We start from the raw sequence: 25922 nt of genomic DNA, 5'->3' as shown, positions 1-25922 counted from the left end.
TTATCCACAGATCCGTGCAGTTAGAGGTAAAAACACTTTTTGGCCAGTTATAGCGCCACCTTGAGGCTGAGTTGAAATTGTTCATGTGGCATTTCGTCCTGGGCCTAGTGGGAATGTGGGTGCACAATTTCACGGAAATCACGCGATGTGTTCATGATTTGCAGCATTTTGTTTGAAACTGAGCACTCCTGTGAACTTTGGAAGCCAATCTTAACCAATCAGGATGGAGTCTGATAAATCTGAAAGACCCGTTTTGTTGAATGGCTCTAGAGAGACTGTGTAGCAATTTGCGTGATGTTTGGACAAAATCTGTAGGTGTACTGTGCAAAAACGTGTTTTGCACAAAGCGGCCTCCTGGTGGCGCTATAACAGGCCGTTCTGGAAAGTTTGGGGCAGAGGTTCATGGTTGGCATCCAGGGAGTGTGTGTGCAAAATATGGCATTGAAAAACTTGTTTTGCACAAAGCGGCCTCCTGGTGGCGCTATAACAGGCCGTTCTGGAAAGTTTGGGGCAGAGGTTCATGGTTGGCATCCAGGGAGTGTGTGTGCAAAATATGGCATCGACCGGGTTAACGGTGGCCGAGATTAGCTGTTCACGGACACACGGACGGACGGACGGACGGACGGAGTGCAAAACATACTCTCTCCCCATGCCTTCGGCCTGGTGGAGACAACAATTAATGGCTTAAAGGATGACAGTAAAATACAATTTCTTACTGTAGCTTTTAGCCTAGGTTCAATAAGGAAGATCTTAACCAACGCTTTCATTCGGCCTTTCAGAACTATCACGGCTCATCATTATCTGTTCTCCAATCCTAGCACTTTGCAGCAGCCAATCAGGTGATTCGACTGCGCCTTTAAATATCTCTGCCTCTGACACTTCTCCATTCTCCTTTCAGTCTGCAACAAGTAGCCCACCTCCATCCCCAACTCCACCTTGCCATCGAGTGTTGAGAAGGAAGGAGGTTCATCTGCTCAGCTGCCACCACCAGTGTCTACTGTCTAGACTCCAATGCTCCAATGGGGGGGGGGGGTTCTCCCTATTAAAAGCTAATCCTATCCAATAAATGCAATTGGAGTCTAATCGCCAAAATAATGCTCTGCCATAATTTTGCCATTGCCGTTTGCCATTTTGCTAAACTGCTGCCAAATCTCTACTTGCTAAACAGCTGCCAGAATCTTTCCAATAAACATTCGCTTATTCCATATTGGTGTGTTCTCTCCTTTATTGAATTGACGCTTGGAGAGCTCAAGGCATCAATACAAGTGAATCCAAAATGTTTAGTGCTTGGTTCAGTTCGCAGATCTTTATCAGCACCTCTTTAGCCGTCTAAAGGGCCAGGCAGACGTGAAGCGAGGAACGCAGGCGTTGTTGCCTGGAGTATCCTCCAGGTCTGTTGAAGAGGGGCGCAACAACGCAAGCATAGAAAAAAAAAGCTAAACAGAATCCAGGTCTGGTGAGTCGCGGGCGTGTGCACGGAACGAGCACGCGCGCAACAAATCCACGGGACCGCACTCGCGTGAATACACTTGTGTATCTCAGAGCAAGCACAGGTTTCATGGAAAATGAACTATAGGGCGCGTTGTATCGCTCCCCGTTTGCAAGGCCCTTAATGCATTCCATACATTTTCTTTTACAATTTAAAGCCCTATCTGGTCCATAATGGTCAGTGTTGGTCGTACCTCTGATGGAGCTGCCTCCGTTGTCTCCCGGGATCCAGGCCAGGGTGATGGAGGAGGTGGAGGTGGTGGAGACAGTTAGACGAGGCTGGTCAGGAGGGACTGCAGGGGCACGCACGCACGCACGCACGCACACACGCAGACACACACACACACACACACACACACACACTGGTAACCAGTCCACAACCTAATACTTTATTTCAAAACAACGGAGTCGGTTGGTTATCGTTAATTGAACTTTAATCCAAACTGGTGTTAATCTCAATTTAAGTTGACTAATGATTGAGATGGAGTGGTTATTCAAGTCGACCTTAAATTGTAAAATTGAGAGTGACATAAGGCTCCATTTCCGTCACCGCTAAACCCCTTATCCCTAAACTTCTTTGCCTTTTTTTTTTTTTTTTACTATTTTGCTAAACATTTTTGAATAGTTAAAATGGCCAGTCTATACAAGCTCACAACGTGTCAATGTAGATTGGCTAGTTGAACTATTCAAAAATGTTTTTAAAAATAGTAAAAAGCGGTGACGAAAATGGATCCCTATATTAAAACTCCAGATGTGACTCTAAAATGTCTGACTTTGAGTCCTGCATGCGTGTGCGTGTCGTTGACATCCTCTCGTGCACTCACCTTGCACGAGGAGGTTCACTATGATGGTGTCAAAGCCCAGCGTGTTGGTGGCCGTGCACGTGTAGTAGCCGGAGTCTTCGGCCTTGACCGAGCGCAGCACCAGGGTCCCGTTGGCCAGGATGAGACGCTGGCCATCCTGAGACAACAGGGTGGCTGTGTCCTCACTGAGAGAGAGAGACAGAGAGAGAGAGAGAGAGTTAGTTTTAGTTATAGTTGTAGAGCCTAAATCCCTATATTAGGTGCTACTGGCTGCTGACGGTTGAGGATGAAGTTTAGACGTGTGCTGAAAGAACTGAGGTCCAGAATGTTCGTCGAGTGGATATTAAATTACATTTATTTACTGTCCAGAATCCTATACTTTGAATGCAAATAACATAAATAGCACACGGTCAACGTGGTGAATGCAACAGCCCCTGTCTGCACAGTCAGAAAACAGTTTGCCTCCTATCAACAACACCTGCAATTCATTAGGGACAGGGTTAAATACACTCCCTGTAACTATGGCAACCTGAACTTGACCACACCCCTCAGTGGACATCATTGGCCACAATTAGGAGACTCAAATGGCGCTTACAATAGTCTTTTGAATACAATTTCAATTCACATTTCAAGTCAACTGAAATGTTTCAGTGTTAAGTCTAGTTTTTAGTTGACTAAATATCGTAAGATTTTAGTCGACTGCATCTACAGTTGAATTAGTCAAATACAATTGTTATTTTGGCAGGCCTTGATGGCATCGTGATAATGGGCTGATTTTGCACTTGGTTGCGTGCTGAAAATAGCCGATCTACAAGCTCACAGTTTTTTAGCAGCATGGCATTTTGTTTGTATGCATGCGCCGCCCACATATCAGGGGAAAAAAAACTTCCACAAAACCGCAGGTCTGTCTGCTCACATTCTCAGATCTTGAAAGCCAGATCAAAGTGTTTGCCACTGCCTTTTATCTTTGTGAATATTGTGCTGCACAACAATACAGTAACTTTTTAACTGTTTAATAATAATGTAACTGTATTCAAATGCCTTTTTATAATGTATTTTATTTTGTCTTTTATGCTCTTGGTGTTGACTAGCAAACCACTTTGGATCACATTTTGATTTTAGCATTCAAAATGAATAAGAAAGAGTCAATGCGTGGCTCGAGGAAGTTTAGTGTGAACAGGGGCTTACGGTATGGCTCCAAATTCTGGGCCCTCGGAAAAGCAATCCCTGTGGACCCCCCCCCCCCCCCCCACACACACACACACACATTTTTTTTGTGTGTTTTTAGTTTTTATGTGTGATCTTTTTGCCCCCCCCCCCCCCCCCCTAGTAAGTGTGTCCCACTTCCCCCCACAGTCCGACGCCTGCCCCGAGTGTGAACAAATGGAGTAAAGCACGACATAATAATTATGTCCGTAATAGGATGTCACGTCGTGCAACATCACCATAACGTCTGTAGCTCAGTGTTTCTGAAACATGTTCATGTCAAGGACCCCCAACAGTCCACAGTCCTCCCCGTCCCTGTCCACCTGTTCCAGGCAGAACAATAAAAAAGAAAATTGCACACCTACAGGCGACAGGTGCGTAGGAGAGGGTATGGTGCCCGGCAATGAAAAAGGAACAAACACCCGCACACTGTCTTCAAATGCAGTGAACCAACTTTAATAGGGAAACAGCAACGTTTCGGCCTATATGCGGCCTTCATGGGAAACGTTGCAGTTTCCATATTGAAGTGGGTTTACTGCATTTGAAGACAGTGTGCGGGTGTTTGTTCCTTTGTGACCAGATTTGACTGAGAGACTGCCATCACGCACATTCCAGCTTTTCACCAGAGGAGAAAAACTTTTTTTTTTTTTTTATGAGTTAATAGCACAGGCAGACTCTTCACATACTAGAGCATGTCTGAAATAAGTGTCAAAGCTGAAATTGACATGTAAATATGAAATAAATGCTTAAACATGTAGCTAGGTGTAATGTTAGAGACCACAGAAGTGAACCTTTCAAGCCTGTTTTCTCAACTTGCTGTTTTCTGCAAGATATCACTCTATAAGCCATATCTCCAAAACTGGTGGGTCAAACTGAACAACCAATATGTCAATTTGAAGCTATGATTCCCTGCTTTGATATGAAATGAAAAAACAAAAATTCAAAAAAATCCAATGGCAGTCTCCTAGTCAAATTTGGTCACATTATTTTGTTCCAGGCAGAACAAAATGTGTCTAGATTTTAAGTATTTTGAAGTATAAAATAGGGTAAAAATGCAAGCCCACTGGGGGGGGGGGGGGTCCAGACCAGAACCCCACTGTAGAGTGGTTCCAGTCTTCGTGAAACCATCCCTCTGTAATATTATGATCAACAAGTACAGCCTGAAGCCGTTCCACTGACAGGGGGTGAGTATGTTTGTGATTCGTACGCCCACTCCATGGAAGCTGCACAGTCTTATAATCACTATATATAGTATATATAAACAGTATAATCCTCCTCACTGGTGGTGTGGGACTTATTCAGGATGCAGAGCCAGACAAAATGTGTCTGATTCCTATACCTGGGTGGTAGGAACCAGTGTTGTTTTCGTTGACTAAAACTAAGACGAAAATTGTTCACCGACTACCTTTTTTCACTGACGAAAACTACTTGGAAACTAAATTAAAACTAAGCTATGATGACTGAAACTAAGACTAAATATACTGACGATTTTGTCAACAAATAAAAACTAGGCTAAAATGTTAAGAAGGGACTAGTGGACAAGAGATCCAGTATAACTGATTTCACACTTGGTTACATGCTGAAAATAGAAGATCTACAAGCTCTTGTAGATAGCTATTTGTAGATAGCTATTTTCAGCAAGTGTAAACAGTCATTACGACGGCATCAAAGCCCGCCAAAATGCATTTTAGTCGACTAAATTAGATTAGATTTAGTCAACTAAAATCTTATGATATTTAGTCGACTAAAACTAGACTAACACTAAAAACATTCCAGGTGACTAAAATGTGACTAAAACTAAATGAAAACTATTCAAGAGACTATTATATATGACTAAAGGGCAGTCCATACTCTCTCCGACCACCGAACTTTTCGTCGGAAAGATCAGACTTTCATTTTTTTTTCTCCGAAGTAGAGTTCGGCGAGTCACAACATCTGGGAGTGCAGCTTTCAGAACAAACATTCGGAGGAATGTGTTTCAGAAGTTGTGAGTGACGTCATGTTGTAGTTGTACCGGAGCTTTCCGACCAAAAGTTCGGTGGTCGGAGAGAGTATGGACTGCCCTTAAAACTAAAATAGAAATTTGCTGCCAAAAACAACACACATGGGGGGGATAAGATTTAGAAGACATTTCTTTCCGATGTCAGGTCTCAATGGGTTAAGTGGATCTTCTGACCTGTCTTTGGTCCATTTGATGGTGGGAGTGGCTTCTCCCACTGAGCTACAGGGCAGTCGGACCTCCTTCATCCAGGGTGTGGTCACTGTGCCCCCGAAAGACAGGATCTTAGCGGGAGCTGATATGGAGCAGACATAGAAAATAGAGACGTGCGTAAGTGTACACTATACCCAGGACAACACTTACTGTAGTGTAGGAATCATGTGTTGTTTTCGTCGACTAAAACTGAGACGAAGAATGTTCGTCGACGACCTTTTTTCACTGACGAAAACTACGTGGAAACAAAATGAAAACTAAGCTACGGTGACTAAAAATAAGACTAAAAATGCTGACGATTTCGTCAATAAAAAAAAAATAGATTACAATGTTAGGAAGGGACTAGTGGACAATACATCCAGTATAAGTCATTTTACACATGGTTGCATGCTGAAAATAGCAGATCTACAAGCTCACAACGTGTCGCGTCGCATCGCAACGCGTTGTGAGCTTGTAGATCGGCTATTTTCAGCAAGTGAAAAACGGCCATGATGTCATTACGACGGCATCAAGGCCCGCCTAAACACATTTTGTTCGACTAAATCAACTGTAGATTTAGTCGACTAAGATTTTATGGTATTTAGTCGACTAAAACTAGACTAACACAAAAACATTCCAGGTGACTAAAATGTGACTGAAACAAAATTAAAACTATTCAAGAGACTATGACTAAAACTAAAATCGAAATTTGCTGCCAAAAAACAAAAGGACCAAAGGGACCCATTTAAGCACTTCATCTGTGAGTTGAAAAATCACACATGTGTGAAGCGAGGGGCGTCCACTGTGGCTGCCACATGACGTCATATCTGTTGCTGTTTTTCAGCTGCGCTAGCCCCCTCCTATATGCCCAGCTAGCGATGATTTGATTGGCTGAGGTTCCGATCAAATACAAAGTGAGGACAGGAAAGTGGGGACGCCAAAAGCGATTGGCCAGAATGTGATGATGTAATGACGATGTATGATGCTAAGAGCGCCGACACGAGTTTTGAAAATATTTTCCTCACACCCTGAAGAAGACAACCTGTTTGTGGACACGGCATCGAGACTACGAGTTTGTGTGACCTCTCCGTTCCTTTTAAACGTATATCGCCCGTGGTCAGCACCTCCCAATACTCTTGATGTACGATGACAAGAGCGCCCCTCATTTCACACAGGTGTGATGTTTTTCTACAGGCATTTTTTTCTACTTTAGTGATAGAGTAAAATCCCATACACCCACATGGGATTTCTTTTTTTTTTTTTTTTCTCTTTCACTACTAGGCCATTCTCACTTGTCCCAGGAATGGGTGGACCAAAGAAGACATTCCCAGCTCCATTATGTTTTTTTGTAATATTTTTGAGGGGCACTTCTATCAATTCAGCTATTAGTGTAGATTTTCGCCTTACACAAACATGACATTCGCATTGACAATGAATGGAGAATGTTACGTCATATGAGTAAATAGACAGTAATCTAGTTACGTCATGATGATGATACGATGATAAGAGAGTCCCTCACTTGACACGGGTGTGATTTTTTAAATAATGTGTCTGTCTGGGCATAGATAGGCACACTGTCGCGCGTGGACGCGTCAGAAGAACCTGAAGCCCTTCTTCTTCGTGGGGTTTTTAGACAGCTGGTAGAGGGAAAAGAAGCTCCACCTCCGCGCGAGACTGACGCGGAGGAGAGCGCGTCCGGGAAGCTGTCCGACGCGTCAGTCGGGTGCGGAGGTGGAGCTTCTTTTCCATCCACCAGCTGTCTAAAAACTGTGCGCAGGTGCTGTGCGCAGCCGACAACGTGCTGTCTGTCTGTCTGTCTGTGTACTGTGTCTGTGTCTCTCTCTCTCACCCTTGGCAGCGGGCTCCACGGTGACCTTGTCGCTGACGTTGCCGCGGCCCGCGGTGGTGACGGCCGCGGACCAGATGAGGTACTGCTGCCGGTGGTTCAGGTGGGTGATGCGGTAGAAGAGCAGCTCCGGGTTGGCCTCGTACTCGCTGGGCATCTGCAGGTTATACACAGGAGGAGGGGAGGGGTGGGGGCGGGGCGGCCTCACTATGAGCACAACTGGAATGTGTAAATATACATAAAGTCGTTGTAACTTGGTGTTAGCATTACGTTATGCTTTAGCTATTTAAAAATAGCAGATCTACAAGCTCATAGCACTACCGAGTGGCGCGCTACGAGCTTGTAGGTCTGCTATTTTAGAAACGAGAACGACTGACATAATAGAAACATAGCTTTTTCAGAAAACTGTCATTTTCAAAAAGGCATTTTTAGAATCTGATCTCAGGTCAGAATGGGTTAAACCATGATAGATTCATCAAACACCCCGTGCTTGGTTCTGATAACTATTGTATTTCTGTAAGAAAAAAAGAAAATAAATAAATATATATATATGTAAATATAATAATAATAATAAAAAAAATCCATCTATAGTCTAAGGGCTCCATTTTCGTCACCGCTAAACCTTATACCCTTATCCCTAAACGTTTTACTATTTTGCTAAACATTTTTGAAATCTCACAACGTGTCAATGTAGATTGGCTAGTTGAACTATTCAAAAATGTTTTTCAAAATAGTAAAAAAAAAAAAAAAGAAGTTTAGGGATAAGGGGTTTAGCGGTGACGAAAATGGAGCACTATGTCTCTCCATCGGCCACGATCTCTGATCTCTGATCTGCTATACACAGTGGTGGAAAAAGTACTCACATTTTTTACTTAAAAAAAAACTTTTTGCTTCACTCAACGTCCTGCGTATGTGCAAGGGTTTGCAGCAAATGCAAGACGTTTTTAAGATTCAAGATTCAAGACATTGCCATGTCAACAGAGTTGATTGGAATTTGTTTTTTCTTTTTGTGGCTTTCGCCTTTATTTCATATATTTTTTATGGAGGGACAGACAGTAGGCTGACAGGAAATGGTGAGGGAGATAGGGGGGGGGGGGGGGTGACATGAAGTAAAGGCCGTCGGGAGTCGAACCCGTGGCACACTGCCAGACTGGATTACCAGCCAAGGTGCCTGGACCGCTAAGCCACGGCCCAGGCCTGTCGTCAGCATACTTGACACCTGCAATGTCATGCATCGGGGTCTCTAGAGCGGGGTGCATACTTAGTTTAGACCTGGGTAAGATATGTATGCACTTCATTTAGGAGAGAATATCTCAACTGTTCTTTGCTAATATGACTCCCGCAAACAACTTGGGAACTGTGAAAGATTCTCTATCCGGGGCGAAATACCCGAAAATGACCACGCCCTTTTTAAAATGACCACTACTTTGAACATGACTATCTTCTAAACCGTTGGAGCTACAGATTTTCTGAGGTGCTCAACATTTTCAGAATACTCATGTTTGTTGAATCCGTGCTGAAGCCAGCAACCCTCCAGGTCATCATAGTGGCCAAATCAAATATAGCCGCCAGTCCACCACCTGAAAAAGGTTGTATCTAGAACTTTTAAACCACATGAGCTATGAATGCAAACGTGGTGTCTAATCATGCTTTTTGACAATTAGAAACATTTTGGAATGATCATCTTTATGACTGGGTGTGGCTGAACCTCTATTTTGCATATTTCAAAGATGGCGACTATCTGACAATTAGTTTTACTTCCTTTAATTGTGTGTGTGCTCGCACATGTTTCCAATTTAAACATACCTTTGACTAATGCTCAGCATAAATTATTAAGCTATTATGCTATTATTCTCTTGTTTCAATAGAAATTACATCTGTAGTTTACACATTTATGTTTTAGAAATAGTCAGAAAGACAGGAAGCAGAGCTGGAGGTAGCAGAGACTAAAATGTTGAGGTTCTCTCTGGGAGTAACAAGGATGGATAGGATCATGAATGAGTACATCAGAGGGACAGCACATGTCAGATGTTTTGGAGATAAAGCCAGAGAGGCCAGACTGAGTTGGTTTGGACACGTACTGTACAGAGGAGGGATAGTAAGTATATCAGTAGAAGGAGGTTGGAACTGCCAGGCAGGAGATTTATGGATGTAGTGAAAGAGCCCTTTCAATGAAGCCCTTTGAGTTGGATTGAATTGAAATATTGGAGGCAGGGTGAGCATTAAGGAATGGTATTTTTTCCCTTTCTCCCCCCTAAGCATCCGGCTTATAAGAGCGCTCTTATGATGTGTTTTCATAATTTTTTGTAATGGAAAGAGCTACAAAAACAGCTGAAGTACCGGTACTTGAAAGCTGCATTATTCTGAAAAGAAAGAGAAGTACACAACATGTCTGGCTGTTATTTTTCTTTGTACCATGAAAAGGTCTGCGTGCGTGCGTGGACAGGGTCAAAAATGAAATGGAATGGAGAAAAGGAATGGATGGAGCGGCCCATTCATTGGGTGGCCCACCGGCATGTTAGATGCAGACATGTACTTGGTGCCAAAATATCAGCAATGCCCAACTTTATATTCATGTTCAATACCGTTATGGGATGGACCTCGTTCATTTTTATTGATAACGATCACCTTATCGAGCTGGGTCCTTATCAAGCCCACTATCAAGCATTTGCTATTAATTTGTGGAAAGCTGGGAGATAATACATTCTGAACACCTTATTTTTATTGCCATGACACACACACACACACACACACACACACACACACACACACACACACACACACACACACACACACACACACACACACACACACACACACACACACACACACACACACACACACACACACACACACACACACACACACACACACACACACACACACACACACACACACATTTTTTTAGAATCTTCTCTTTATTTTAACCATCCCTTGCACTACATTTTACTAGGGCCTTGGCTTGAAATACAGTACTTTTCTAACAGACAGAGGGAACTGTTAATATTGTGTACCGTCACTTTAAAAGCGTAATGTATACGTCATCGTACGACAGTGTCACGCACCAAAAATAGCCAATCTACAAGCTCCACACTGCATCTGGTTGCACCGCGTTGTGAGCTTGTAGATCTGCCTTATGATAGACAGTCAGTCAGACAGACAACAAAGCCCAAACGAATTAATGAATGAAGAAGCCGCTTATATCGCTTTTGCTCCGTGGATGGAACATTTACATCGGATGGACGCGTGGATAACCCCCCAACCCCATGTGAAATGCACTCCCCAGCTAGTTCATTATTGCATTTAGCTCCCCTCTTGTCTTTTTAAACATGTAACCAGCCGTTCCACCATACTTCCACGGCGCAACCATAACGCAACCACCCGTCGCGTCTCGGCCCCCTTACCAACGTGGCCCAGTCAGTTTAGAGCTTGCCCAGTTTAACTTCGAAGAGAGGGGGAGAAAAACAGCAAAAGATAGCCTACTTTGGTGTCCCTCGTGCATGGAAATTTCTGTTGGTAGCAAACTACGGCATGTAATCTGCCTTTGTTTTAAATTGTCCCCAATTCGCACGTCGGCAAAAACCGTTCACACCTCGGTCGGAGATGCGCTGCCACCACCCCGTCAATCATTTAATCCACGATACGCGCCTGCCCTGTTTTATATAGCGAGCTGCCCATGACGTCAGCTGCTGCGGCTATACCCGATAAGAGGCTTGACAAGCCAAAAGCTTATTGATACTTGGGTCTCGATAAATGCCGAACCGGGTTGGTAATGGGCCCGATTTTCGGGCTCCATCCCTAGTTATGGGGCTTAAAATCAATGCATTTCAAGTTTCAAGTTCTGGACGGACATCTTGGATTTTTGGGGTCGCCATCTTGGAATTTTGCTTGGCTAGCGGTATTTTTTTAAAAGAGTGGGATTTGAAGAGTATATGTACCAAATGTCATGCTTGTATCACCATTTGAACGATTCTTGCTATATTTTGCAATTATCTGCTGCACTATATGCCCAGTACGTCACTCTTACTCAAGTAACATTTTGACTGAGCTACTTTTACTTGTAATGGAGTAAATCTGAACAGGTCGTATTTGTACTCAAGTACTGGGGTCGAGTACTCTGTCCACCTCTGGTAAAATAGAGGTTCAGCCACACCCAGTCATACAGACAAAATATTTCTAATTGTCAAAAAACATGATTTAGACACCAAGTTTGCATTCATAGCTCATCTGGTTCAAAAGTTGTAGACAAAACATTTTTCAGGTGGCGGACTGGCGGCCATATTGGATTTTGCCACAATGATGACCTGGAGGGTTGCTGGCTCGGGCACGGATTCAACAAACATTTTGAGCACCTCAGAAAATCTGTAGCTCCAACAGTTTAGAAAATAGAGCCATGTTTGAACTAGCGGTCATTTAAAAAAATCACACCTGTGTGAACCGAGTGGTGCAACTCCCCTCTCTCCCCCCCCCTCCTCTCTCTCTCTCTCTCTCTCTCTCTCTCTCTCTCTCTCTCTCTCTGCTCGTCAGATTAGCTTTATTATAGATATCAATGAACCTAGACAGTCAGTAGTTGGATTTGCGTCCAGCAGGTGGCAGCCATGTCACATACTTCTCTCTTTCCAATTTCACGCATGCGCACACCACTCATGCTCATGACGATGGTCGACGGATACCCACGGACATTCCTGATTGTAGGAGTGGTTGCACCACTCAAAAAGGGCGTGGTCATTTTCGGGTATTTCGCCCCGGATAGTTCCCAAGTTGTTCGCGGGGGTCATATTAGCCAAGAACAATTGAGATATTCTCTCCTAAATGAAGTGCATACATATCTTAGCCAGGTCCTAGACTAATTAAATATACTGACCATTTCGTCGACAAATAAAAACTAGACTAAAATGCAGGCCCGCCGAAATACATTTTTGTCGACAAAAAACAACTGTAGATTAAGTTGACTAAAGTTGCATGACATTTAGTCGGAAAAAAAAATAATGAGTTGGAAGCGAAACCCCCACATCCTCAGGCTGTACTAGGCTATACAACAGCTGTGCCACAGCCTCAACTCAACTCAAACTTTATTCATAAAACACCTTTAACCGTTTGTCAGATTTTTTCTCCCTTTTTTTTTTTTTCAGACTCTCGGCCACCGTACACTTCGCTCTTCAGTCATATTAGCTTACCGTTCACTAGCCTGTTAGCGCGGCAGAAAGAATGCCTCGTATCTGCTCATCTAGGGCGCTCTGAAATCGAGAGCAGGGTAAGCTAGCAAAAATATTTCTCAGTTTTTTCTCGGATTGTTTCCGCGTATGGGGGACATTCAGAGTAAAAGCATAAGAAATCATTAGAGCGGGTCTGATAGGTGCTACTGTTCAGTTCCAACATGGAACAAATATACTCAGGGAGCATCCCAGCAATGGCTTTATATAAAAATAGGTGCCAATGCTTATCTCATAAGCCCAAATGTGCCCAAAATGTGCTGACCTCATCACATTTGTCATAATGTCTATGGCTGTTTTTAGCCCAAGGAGTGTATTTTGTGCAAAACTAATGCTTGGAATGGATTCAGAATCATGAAAAAACCCTAGTTTGACATCACACATGCTACTTAAAGTTTGACATTTTTGACATTTTTGCCTGCCATAGGATGTTAATGGTAAGAAACCCCTATAAAACAAATTGCCCAATACTTTCAGCCGGTCAGCAATTGGATCCATGAATGTATGTAATGAATGTACAGTATATACAAATTTTAAACCAATACAAAAGACCAAATTTTCCACCCGTCCACCTCGGCTGCCGGACTACCCCCTTAGAGTGTGGGGCCTTGTACACTAGAGGGTGGAAACTGAAATTCTTTCCTTGGAAATGTACTAAACAAATTGTCGTCCCGGCCAAAATAATCACTTTACACGCATGTTCTTTTGTCATTTTGTAGACACACATGTCCTCTTTCACACAATGTGACCACCAAAGCACAGAGACATACAGAATGTGAACTACGGCCCTTTAAGTGACACAAATACAGTCAAGCTGCCCATTGACCTCCATTGTATAATTCTTACGAGGAAATTATCGCGAAGACAATACTTAACTCGCTCTTATAACCACATTTTTGATCGTACCAACACATAACAAATAACACGAGTCGTTCAAACACGCTACATCCAATTCAGGAATATAGCCAGAATTTAAAAATTCCTGTCGTCTGCAGACTTTAATTCTTCTCCCCTACATTATTGTAACTCCAAAAGACGCAACCACATCACCCCCCCCATATTAGCTACTCTCCATTGGTTACCCGTTAGTTCCAGAATTGATTTTAAAATGTCACTCATGACTTTTAAAGCCCTGAATGACCAGGCTCCTAGCTATGTCTCTGACATGCTGAAACCCTACAGGCCTGTGCGCCCACTCAGGTCCTCAGACAAGGCCCTCCTGGAGACCCCTACAGCTCAGCTTGTCACTAAGGGCGGCAGGGCCTTTGGCAACCAGGGCCCCCACACTCTGGAATGCCCTACCAGGCCTACCTACTGACCTAAGATGTGCAAAACCTCTCCTGAAAACCCACCTTTATGTTAAAGCCTTTTCTTAATTGTCATTTTTGTATTGTATATGTTTTGTATTTTGATGCCTGCTATTGCATGGATTGTTCTTTTGTTGTTTTCTCTTGATGTAAAGCACTTTGGGACTTTGGCACATAGAGATGTGCTATGTAAATAAATTCAGTATCATTCATTATCATTAACACCACAATCTCACATGTTGTACCTCAATGTCTCAGGCCACTCACAGCAGATCTTTTTTTGCATTAGACTTACTTTTTGCGATAGAGCAATTTGTTCGGGCATATTATGTCTTTCCCATTGAGGCCCATTGAAATATCCCAGTCATAGTGCTGGCACTGTTTTACTCTTGCACAGCTGAGACATATAAGGGCCTGACATTAGAGTTACAAGATCTCAATGAGTTGCTCTGCGAAACCTTGTGAGCTTGTAGATCTGCTATTTGTGCAATGAGGCTCTACACACACAGACACACGCATGTGCACACACACACACACACACACACACACACACACACACACACACACACACACACACACACACACACACACACACACACACACACACACACACACACACACACACACACACACACTCTTCCTATTGGCTGGCCTTTTTACAGCTAATAACTTTTGTTTGCAGCATGCTACAGTCTTGAAACTTGCTCCATGGACTTAGACCACCAATAGGAGCACGCTGTAATTGCTTAATTGCTTAAGCCCCACCCCTCTGTATTCCTATTGGCTGGCCTTTAGAAAGCTATAACTTTTGTTTACAGCATGCTACAGTCTTGCAATTTGATCCATGGACTTAGACCACCAATAGGAGCACGCTGTAATTGTTTAAGCCCCGCCCCTCTGTCTTCCTATTGGCTGGCCTTTATACCACTATAACTTTTGTTTGCAGCATGCTACAGTCTTGAAACTTGCTCCATGGACTTAAACCACCAATAGGAGCACGCTGTAATTGCTTAATTGCTTAAGCCCCGCCCCTCTGTCTTCCTATTGGCTGGCCTTTACACAAATTCCATTTAGCTTTCGTTGGTGAAAAAAGGTAGTCCGCGAATATCTTTCGTCTTAGTTATTTGTCGACAAAATCAACACTGATCACTCACTAATGTAAAAAGTGGGTGGTGGCAGCCAACAGAGCGCATAATGGGAGGTGGTATCCCCTTCACCGCAGACGCTGTATGAGAAACGGTGCGTATAGTTAAAGCTCACCATCTCATCAAGGACAGTCATCTATACCCAGACATAACCTGTTACACACACACACACACACACACACGTTATTTTTACCCCCCTTGGTAAAGCAGGCGAACGGCGGGATGCAAGGCAGCGTCCAGTCGTTTGAGGGCGACTGGCGTGCACATGAGCAGAGCAGTGCCGTGCACACGTATAGTACCCGTAAAAAAAGAGCGTGGCTCTCCCGCGCACGACACACTTATGAGTAAGAACGTGTACAGTCGACATGAGGCACAAATAGGCATCGGTAACTCAGAGAGTGCATATACGTGGAACCAAATGGACCCATAAGGGCATGTGAAGACTCGGAGAGATTCTCACTGTGTGCATGTGTGTGTGCGTGTGTGTGCGTGCGTGCGTGTGCGATTGTGCGTGCGTATGTGTCAGCCTGCAGAACGGTCTATTCTGGGAAAAATGACATTGGGGGTATTCATGTTGACAGTCAGGAGCATTCCAGCGGGTCTTTCCCTGTGTGTTATTATTCTATATTCATATTCCCTCTCTCGCTGCTTCCCCGTTCCTCTCGTCTCACTCCGTTCTTCTCCCTCTCCTCGCCGCGTTTCCTGTCTCCACCTCCTCCTCCTCCTCCACCTCCTCCTCCTCCTCCTCCTCCTCCTCCTCCTCCTCCTCCACCTCCTCCTCCTCCTCCTCCTCCTCCTCCTCCTCCTCCACCTCCTCCTCCACCTCCTCCTCCGTGTCTCCTCGCTGCCCCGTTCTTTTTGCCAGAAGCAGCTTTTTTTTCCTTTTCCTCTTTTTTTTTTGGGCCAATTCCTCTCATCTCCAGTATACTGTGCTGTACAATATCCACATACTGTACATACTGTACACAACAAAATAACGAGTAGCTTTGTTAATCCATTTTGGGGCGGGAACCCATTTTGGTGTTTCATGTCGTGCTTTAGCTATTGAAAAATAGCAGATCTACAAGCTCATATAGCGCGCCACCGAGTGGCGCGCTACGAGCTTGTAGGTCTGCTATTTTTGAAAAATCGAAGAGCGACTGACATAGAAGACATTTTTAGAATCTGATCTCAGGTCAGAATGGAAAACTGTCAGGATGTAGAAGACATTTTTAGAATCTGATCTCAGGTCAGAATGGGTTAACCCATTTCGACCTGAGGCCGATTAAAAAAAAAAAAAGCTTCTAAATCCTATACCAGTTTTCTGAAAAACTTAAAACTAAAAATATGTTGGTCCAGGGACGCCACGGAAGCAAAGATTCGAGTTAAAAACGTTCGCTCTGCAAGAATACATTACATTATTCAAAGATTTGCGCCACATTTTTCACGATCTGTAAGATATCTTTCAAATACCTACATTACATGATGCTTAATCAGTGCACGGGTCCACTTCTCTCTCTGTCAGCGCATCTATTATCTGCTCATCACCACCATTTTGTTTCTTGTCGTCTGAATCCCGCATCCCCTTCCCTATACTTACCATTAGGAGCAATAATCTCAGGTGTAAGCCGACAGATGGGTTTTTTTCATCTCATTTATTTATTTATTCCGAACATGTTAAAATATACACGAGAGGGTGGGTGCATGCGTACAGTATTATGTATGTGTGTGTGTGTGTGTGTGTGTGTGTGTGTGTGTGTGTGTGTGTGTGTGTGTGTGTGTGTGTGTGTGTGTGTGTGTGTGTGTGTGCGCGTGTGTGTGTTTTGGGGAGGGGGGGGGGGGGGTTACATGGTGTGTTTTGCTGTAACGGATATTAAAATATTCCTCCGGCGTGGAGATAGCAGCGATCCGGGGAACGATAGAGCGAGATAATGAAAAGAGGAACAAAAGCACCCCCCCCCCCCCCCACACACACACACACACCCCTTCTCTCTGGTCGTACTCATTTACATAGTAATCATCCTTCTCTCTACATGGGGGCTATGGAGAGAGAGAGAGAGAGAGAGAGAGAGAGAGAGAGAGAGAGAGAGAGAGAGGTTTAATTTGTGAATGAGGAAAACTGAGTGCATGTACATTTATGTGGTGTTTTATAGTGCGTGTGTGTGCATGTGTGCATGCATGTGTGCGTGCGTGCATGCGTGCGTGTTCATTGCTTGTTTTCTCCCCGCGTTGATGAACAGATGAGGTTGTCCTGGCAACGTGATGAGACGCAGATATGCAAATGAGGCTGGAGGGTAAAGCTTGCACGCACACACACTGCAGTATGAGAGAGGGCTCATTTAACACACACACACACACACACACACACACACACACACACACACACACACACACACACACACACACACTTGCAGCCTGCTGAGACTGCAGCACTAGACCACACACACACACACACACACACAGAGAGAGAGAGAGAGAGCGAGAGAGAGAGAGAGAGAGAGAGAGAGAGAGAGAGAGAGATCCAAATCAAATCAAAGTGCTATTCTTATCGTGTCAGATAAAATGCGACAACGCGATGCGTAACAAAAAAAAGAAGGGAAAAACAACCTGGCCACCCTTTCACAACCATGAAGCGTTGTTTATGAGCTTCCATCTCTACCTTGTTCCTCCCTGCCCTCTATAACCAGACTGTTCATCTCTCTATAACCAGACTGTTCATCTCTCTATAACCAGACTGTTCATCTCTCTATAACCAGACTGTTCATCTCTCTATAACCAGACTGTTCATCTCTCTATAACCAGACTGTTCATCTCTCTATAACCAGACTGTTCATCTCTCTATAACCAGACTGTTCATCTCTATATAACCAGACTGTTCATCTCTCTATAACCAGACTGTTCATCTCTCTATAACCAGACTGTTCATCTCTCTATAACCAGACTGTTCATCTCTCTATAACCAGACTGTTCATCTCTCTATAACCAGACTGTTCATCTCTCTATAACCAGACTGTTCATCTCTCTATAACCAGACTGTTCATCTCTCTATAACCAGACTGTTCATCTCTCTATAACCAGACTGTTCATCTCTCTATAACCAGACTGTTCATCTCTCTATAACCAGACTGTTCATCTCTCTATAACCAGACTGTTCATCTCTCTATAACCAGACTGTTCATCTCTCTATAACCAGACTGTTCATCTCTCTATAACCAGACTGTTCATCTCTCTATAACCAGACTGTTCATCTCTCTATAACCAGACTGTTCATCTCTCTATAACCAGACTGTTCATCTATCTATAACCAGACTGTTCATCTCTCTATAACCAGACTGTTCATCTCTCTATAACCAGACTGTTCATCTCTATATAACCAGACTGTTCATCTCTCTATAACCAGACTGTTCATCTCTCTATAACCAGACTGTTCATCTCTCTATAACCAGACTGTTCATCTCTCTATAACCAGACTGTTCATCTATCTATAACCAGACTGTTCATCTCTCTATAACCAGACTGTTCATCTCTCTATAACCAGACTGTTCATCTCTATATAACCAGACTGTTCATCTCTCTATAACCAGACTGTTCATCTCTCTATAACCAGACTGTTCATCTCTCTATAACCAGACTGTTCATCTCTCTATAACCAGACTGTTCATCTCTCTATAACCAGACTGTTCATCTCTCTATAACCAGACTGTTCATCCCTGCCCTCTATAAACATGAAAGGACTATAGCCATCTGAACCAAAAATGTATCGTTAATATCGGGTAGAAACCTCGTATGTCCAAAGCAAGTATACCAACGAATCGACACTAAACAAATATTATATGATTGTTTTGTTCTTTTATATAATTGACTGAATCAATTGGTCTGATTAACCATGGAACTCTGTAGCATACCTGGCGTACTACAATAGCTAAAATAGACGATCCTCATGCTCACAACTCGCAGTGTGGCACGTTGTGAGCTTGTAGTGTAGATCTGCTATATATACTGTATATATATATATATATATATATATATATATATATATATATATATATATATTGCTCTTTGTTAATCATAATCAAGGCAAAGGGATGGGAAAAACATCATTCCTGTACTCGGCAGAAGTTCAGTGGAATGGCTTGCCTTCCAGTCTCAAGGTGACCACCAGTTCCTTTGATATTTTTAAATCCACATTAGAAAGATGGTTGGCCGAAAACATAGTGTAAATATAGTGTAGAATAGATAATTAGCACAAATGAAAAAGAAAAAAAAAAGGGAAAAAAAAAAGAAATCCAGTTTTATTGGTCAGTTTATATTAATTTTGTCCTGTTTTTTGTGTTTTGTTGTTTGTTGTTTCTTGCCTCCTGTTTTTGTCTGTATTGTACTGTTCATTGTCTGTTGCTCCCCTTCCCCTTCCCCTTTCCCCGAGAGGACCACAATGGAAATTGGAATTTCTTGTGAATTTATCCTTTTGAAATATATTTTCAATAAAGTATTCAATCAATCAATCAATCAATCAAAGATTTGGAATTATCTTGAGTGACACTGATTTGTGGTCACATCGCAGAGCAGAGAGATGTGACCACCCACCCCCCTGGTAACTCACCGGTTGGCCTGACCCGGGGCTGGAGCAGTAGATGGTGTATTTGCGGATGATTCCGTTTGGTTTGTGCGGGGGGAGCCAGGACACCACCACGCTGCTGGCGGAGGAGGGCACGGCTTTGATGCCAGCGGGCGGTCCAGGGTCTGAATCAGAGAGAGAGAGAGAGAGAGAGAGGGTGAAAACAATGAGTGACAGGTGTCAGGGTGTGTAGAAGGATCAGTTAGTGGAATGAATGAATTAATGAATGAATGAATTTTTATTTTCGTGTCTTGTCGTTAAGACCCATCCCTTACGGGATTATAAGACACCAACAACATAAATAAAGAATATCACGTTCACTTCCCACACAGAAGTTACACAAAGTATTTGATCAAAACAAAAACAGAAATAAGCATTATCATGAAATAAAATAAAATACATCACATATAAGTTTTCTTTGTCCGTATGTCCCAAGCTTTCTCTATAGTGGATGTCACTCGCATGCATTATATGGACAAGATATTGACAATAATTACCCATTTTTGGCGGGAACCCCTTTTGGTGTTAGCATTATGTTATGCTTTAGCTAATGAAAAATAGCAGATCTATAAGCTTGTAGGTCTGCTATTTCTTTTTAAATCGAAGAACGACTGACAGAAACATAGCTTTTTCAGAAAACTGTCAGGATGTAGAAGACATTTTTAGAATCTGATCTCAGGTCAGAATGGGAGAATAATAATGGATGGCATTTTTATAGTGCTTTTCTATGCCTACTCAAAGCGCTTCACAATGGTCCATTCATTCGTACATTGGGAGGTGAAGCGGCGTCCTCACCTCCCACGTTCACAGTTTCACACGCCAACGGTGGCGACCACTGGAGGCATGAGGTGGGGTTCAGTGTCTTGTCCCCAAGGACACTATGACATGTGGACAGGAGGAGGAGGAGCCGGGATTCGAACCGCCGACCCACGGATCGCTGGACGACCTGCTCTCTACCTCCTGAGCCACAGCCGCCCGAGCACTCCACCGTCAAAGAAGACCCTTTTCTTCTGTGTATGTGTGTGTGTGTGTGTGTGTGTGTGTGTGTGTGTGTGTGTGTGTGTGTGGGTGTGTGTGTGTGTGTGTGTGTGTGTGTGTGTGTGTGTGTGTGTGTGTGTGTGTGTGTGTGTGTGTGTGTCCATGGCCTGCAAGTATGTTTGTGTGCGATACGCGCACGTGTGCATATATAGTGCGGAGGGATTGGAGGGTCTTATAGAAGTGTTTGTGTGCAGATTTACTCGTCATAGATTCCCATTAAATAAGCTCAATTGACTTAATGCCCCCAGCAGCGGGGAAACAGAGGAGGGAAGACAAGGGCAAGGGCAAGGGGAGAGAGGGGGGGGGGGGGGGGGAGGGGGGGGCCTGGCCATATGTCAAACAATACAGGCCATATGTGTGTTTACATGCTTACAGGCATGAAGTGAAGTAGCTTCATAACGGACCGTGAACACATGGATAAGGTCAGGGCACCGGCCCTGACAACCACAACAAAAAACGTCTCAATTAGATGCAAATACACCATGTGTAAATGTCACACAAGCACACCCCCCCCCCCCCCCCCACACCCCCCACACACACACACACAGGTGCGCACACGCACACAATAACAAGCATATTCAAAGCCTCCACGAGCTTTGGGTCCCCAAGAGAGTGAGAGGCCTTGGAAAGGACATGAAAGAAGTGTATGAGTTTCTGTCTCTCTTCCTCTCTCTCTCTCCGTTTGTGTTTGTGCGTGCGTGCGTGCGTGCGTGCGTGCGTGCGTGCGTGCGTGCGTGCGTGCGTGCGTGCGCGTGTGCGGTGTGGATGTAACTTGAATACAAGAAGGCACTATTCACCAGTGGAGTCTACCAACAGTCAACGCTACCTGACGGCCCCTCCTCTACCTCTATACCTAACCCCCTCCCATGAACAGCTTACTGGGAAAGAGAGGCAATATAGACCCGGCAGCCTTCCATCGGTATGTCCGTCTGCTGTCGGACTAACCCCGGAATAGCAATGGGTGGACTTCCAGGCACATGCATGAGAACAACTACAGAGAGCGCTTTAACCAAAGGAACAGTGCAAGACTATAATAACTTTGTTTCCTACGGTGATCCAGCCTATAGGACATATATACCCACGGACTGGTTGTCAGAGGGTTTCCACAACTTGGGATGCTTTGCCCAAAGACAAGGCAGAAAGGCTGGCAAAGTGTGCCATCTCTGCTGCCCTTTATGGCGGAGCTGCCACTGCTTGTGCCCTTAACCCATTCTGACCTGAGATCAGATATTAAAAATGTCTTCTACATCCTGACAGTTCTCATTCTGACCTGAGATCAGATTCTAAAAATGTCAGTCGTTCTTCGATTTTTCTAAAATAGCAGACCTACAAGCTCATAGCGCGCCAATAGCTAAAGCATAACATAGTGCTAACATCAAAATGGGTTCCCGCCCAGAATGGGTCAAGGAGTGCTGCTAAGTGACATTTAACCTTTACTGCACCTAAAATATTTGTGTTCCTGTATATGCTTTCCCTGTGTGTGGACATAAATACATTGTTAAACTGTGTGTACGCTAATTCATACTCAATTGAATGACTGTGTCGTGTGTCAAAAATGATCATATACTTTGGGGTCAAACACATCGGGGTCTTTTGTCATGCAACGAGGTCGTCTGGCCAAATGTAAATGTGCTTTGGGTGGTGCATGTGTCTGTTTGATTCAGAGACAGACGGTCTGTGTTTGATTGATTGATTGATTGATTGATTAATTGATTGATTGATGGCCAGTTTTGAATTGCAGCCGTCCGTAGTTGCCCTTTGAGAGCGATTTCGAAGGAGTCATGGGATCCGCATGTCTTATAATGACTGTTGGTATAGGTAGGGCGTTCCACATTTTTAGTGGCATAGGAGCTAAATTAATTTAGCCCCTTGTTTGAGCAGAATCTGGGTTGCACATGGTTTGTTGAACTCCCTCTGGTGTTGTGGGTGTGGACTCGGTTGACATTAACTGGATGGACGGCGGGCACCACTATATGGTATAGGTGCTATGGGTCAAATTAACGGAAATAGTCAAGAAGGTCGAGCTCTGTTGTTGTTTTCCGTTTGTAGAAAGTCGGCCATTTTGGATCAGCCACTGAGCTCTGTTGTGTCCGTCTGGTCGTTGATTTTGACCGCGCGATCTCAAATGAGGGTCTTATGAAGCGGCGAATATCGCATTTCCACTAGCTAAAGAGTGCTGGGTTTGCGCCCCGAAAATAGCAGATCTACAAGCTCTCAACGCGTCGCAGCGCGGCGCATTGTGAGCGTGTAGATCTGCTATTTTCGCAATTTTTTTTCCAAAAGTGCCCTCTTATACGGGATTTCAGCCCCTGCCCCTCTGACACTTTCTGCACGTCCCATACTGTTAGTAAAGTCCGTGCACGTGCGTGTGCACATGCGTGTGGGTGTGCACATGCGTGTGAACGGACGCTTATACGGATTTGGCCCGTTTCTTCCATGGAGCCTATAGCAGGGGGCTAACGACGACGCTAAGAAAACAACAGGTGAATATATATATTTTTAAACAATGCGGATGAAGGCTGAATGAATCGAAAGCCTGTCTACCTGGACCAAAGGTATAGATTTAACTCGGCCCATGTACGTCTTAGGCACCTATGAGGAAGTATTTAGACAGCTACAGTAGTAATCATAATGCAGGGTATATCTTGGTGGTGTAGCGAATCTTATACGTGGACCACCAGACCCATTGCAAGTCTGTCTGTCTGTCTGTCTGAATCAGAGACAGACAGACAGAGAGAGTCCAGACAAAGTGACAGACTGAGGATGCTCTCTTTGCACAAGACCTCATTCACTGTTACGTACAGTAGAGAGAGAGAGAGAGAGAGAGAGAGAGAGAGAGAGAGAGCCTCTGGACATTGTGTCAACACGCATCAGAGAATCAGAAAAAGAGAAACACTTCAACACCCACACATGCATGCACAAAGTCATGAATCACGCACGCACGCACACACACACGCACACACGTGAATCCCTTTATTCCTTCAAAACTGCTCTCAAAGAGCACCCACGGACGGCTGCAATTCTAAACTGCCCCCACCCCCCCCCCCCCGTAAATAAAGTCTGCCCCCCCCCCCCCACACACACACACACACACACTCACCCTTTTCCCCCAAACTGTAGAGCTATACTTGTTATTCCCTTTCTTTATGATTTACTTTTTTTTTGCTTTAGTTTGAAAAGGACCCATTGCATACTGTGAAATTAAGATTTTTAACCAATAAATCAATCAATCAATCAATCAATCAATCAATTAGAAGCCATGACAGGATTGTACAAAGAGGGTATCGATAACCAGTCTGAAATGACCCTTATCTTCTAACACCCCCTTTCCCCCCTCGTCCTTCCTCGTTCCTCTCCCATGGTGGCCCCGGGGAGAGGAGAGGAGAGAGAGAGAGAGAGAGAGAGAGAGAGAGAGAGAGACACACACACACACACACACACACACACACACACTCCCATGACAGCCCCGGGGAGAGGAGAGAGAGAGGAGGATATATGGATGTAATCCACAGCCCGCCCGTGTAAGCACAAAATTAATTCACTCTAATCCACAAAGAATTAATCCCGCTCCTTGTGCTGTGTTCTGAGCCGGGGGGGCGCTCACATGCACACGTGCACACGTGCACACACACACACACACACACACACACACACACACACACACACACACACACACACACACACACACACACACACACACACACACACACACACACACACACACAGGCTTCTTAATTCTCATTAGCAGTGTTAATGGCACATCAGAGCACAAAGAGGCTTTAATCAGCCAGCTCAGCTTTCCAAGGCTTTCCCAGTCTATAGGCCCTCCACTGTGGTCCTCTGACTGTCTATAGACCTCCACTGTGGTCCTCTGACTGTCTATAGACCTCCACTGTGGTCCTCTGACTGTCTATAGACCTCCACTGTGGTCCTCTGACTGTCTATAGACCTCCACTGTGGTCCTCTGACTGTCTATAGGCCTCCACTGTGGTCCTCTGACTGTCTATAGACCTCCACTGTGGTCCTCTGACTGTCTATAGACCTCCACTGTGGTCCTCCTGACTGTCTATAGGCCTCCACTGTGGTCCTCTGACTGTCTATAGACCTCCACTGTGGTCCTCTGACTGTCTATAGACCTCCACTGTGGTCCTCCTGACTGTCTATAGACCTCCACTGTGGTCCTTCTGACTGTCTATAGACCTCCACTGTGGTCCTCTGACTGTCTATAGACCTCCACTGTGGTCCTCTAACTGTCTATAGACCTCCACTGTGGTCCTCCTGACTGTCTATAGACCTCCACTGTGGTCCTCTGACTGTCTATAGACCTCCACTGTGGTCCTCCTGACTGTCTATAGACCTCCAATGTGGTCCTCCTGACTGTCTATAGACCTCCACTGTGGTCCTCTAACTGTCTATAGACCTCCAATGTGGTCCTCCTGACTGTCTATAGACCTCCACTGTGGTCCTCCTGACTGTCTATAGACCTCCAATGTGGTCCTCCTGACTGTCTATAGACCTCCACTGTGGTCCTCTTGACTGTCTATAGACCTCCACTGTGGTCCTCTGTCTGTCTATAGACCTCCACTGTGGTCCTCCTGACTGTCTATAGACCTCCACTGTGGTCCTCCTGACTGTCTATAGACCTCCACTGTGGTCCTCCTGACTGTCTATAGACCTCCACTGTGGTCCTCTGACTGTCTATAGACCTCCACTGTGGTCCTCTGACTGTCTATAGACCTCCACTGTGGTCCTTCTGACTGTCTATAGACCTCCACTGTGGTCCTCTGACTGTCTATAGACCTCCACTGTGGTCCTCTGTCTGTCTATAGACCTCCACTGTGGTCCTCTGTCTGTCTATAGACCTCCACTGTGGTCCTCTGACTGTCTATAGACCTCCACTGTGGTCCTCTAACTGTCTATAGACCTCCACTGTGGTCCTCTAACTGTCTATAGACCTCCAATGTGGTCCTCCTGACTGTCTATAGACCTCCACTGTGGTCCTCCTGACTGTCTATAGACCTCCAATGTGGTCCTCCTGACTGTCTATAGACCTCCACTGTGGTCCTCTAACTGTCTATAGACCTCCACTGT

At 44.4% G+C, this 25922-nt stretch overlaps 1 protein-coding gene across 1 annotated transcript in view; it reads right to left on the bottom strand.

The window, feature by feature from the left end:
* Window positions 1-2456: 2456 nt before the first annotated feature.
* LOC310864431 (uncharacterized protein) overlaps window positions 2457-25922 on the bottom strand; it is a gene marked incomplete at its 5' end in the record, with an annotated part of 40015 nt that continues 16549 nt past the window's right edge. Inside the window, 4 exons of the mRNA XM_083773120.1 lie at window positions 2457-2476; window positions 5674-5791; window positions 7538-7691; window positions 19779-19918. Coding sequence (XP_083629246.1) covers window positions 5782-5791; window positions 7538-7691; window positions 19779-19918 — 304 coding nt within the window. The 3' untranslated portion in view covers window positions 2457-2476; window positions 5674-5781. The remainder of the gene's footprint in view (window positions 2477-5673; window positions 5792-7537; window positions 7692-19778; window positions 19919-25922) is intronic.

The sequence above is a fragment of the Protomyctophum parallelum genome (assembly GCF_964188405.1).
Source record: "Protomyctophum parallelum genome assembly, chromosome: 9".
Classification (NCBI taxonomy): Eukaryota; Metazoa; Chordata; class Actinopteri; order Myctophiformes; family Myctophidae; genus Protomyctophum; species Protomyctophum parallelum.
Note: the sequence above shows the minus strand (reverse complement) of the source record. Positions and strands in the feature narration are given on the sequence as shown.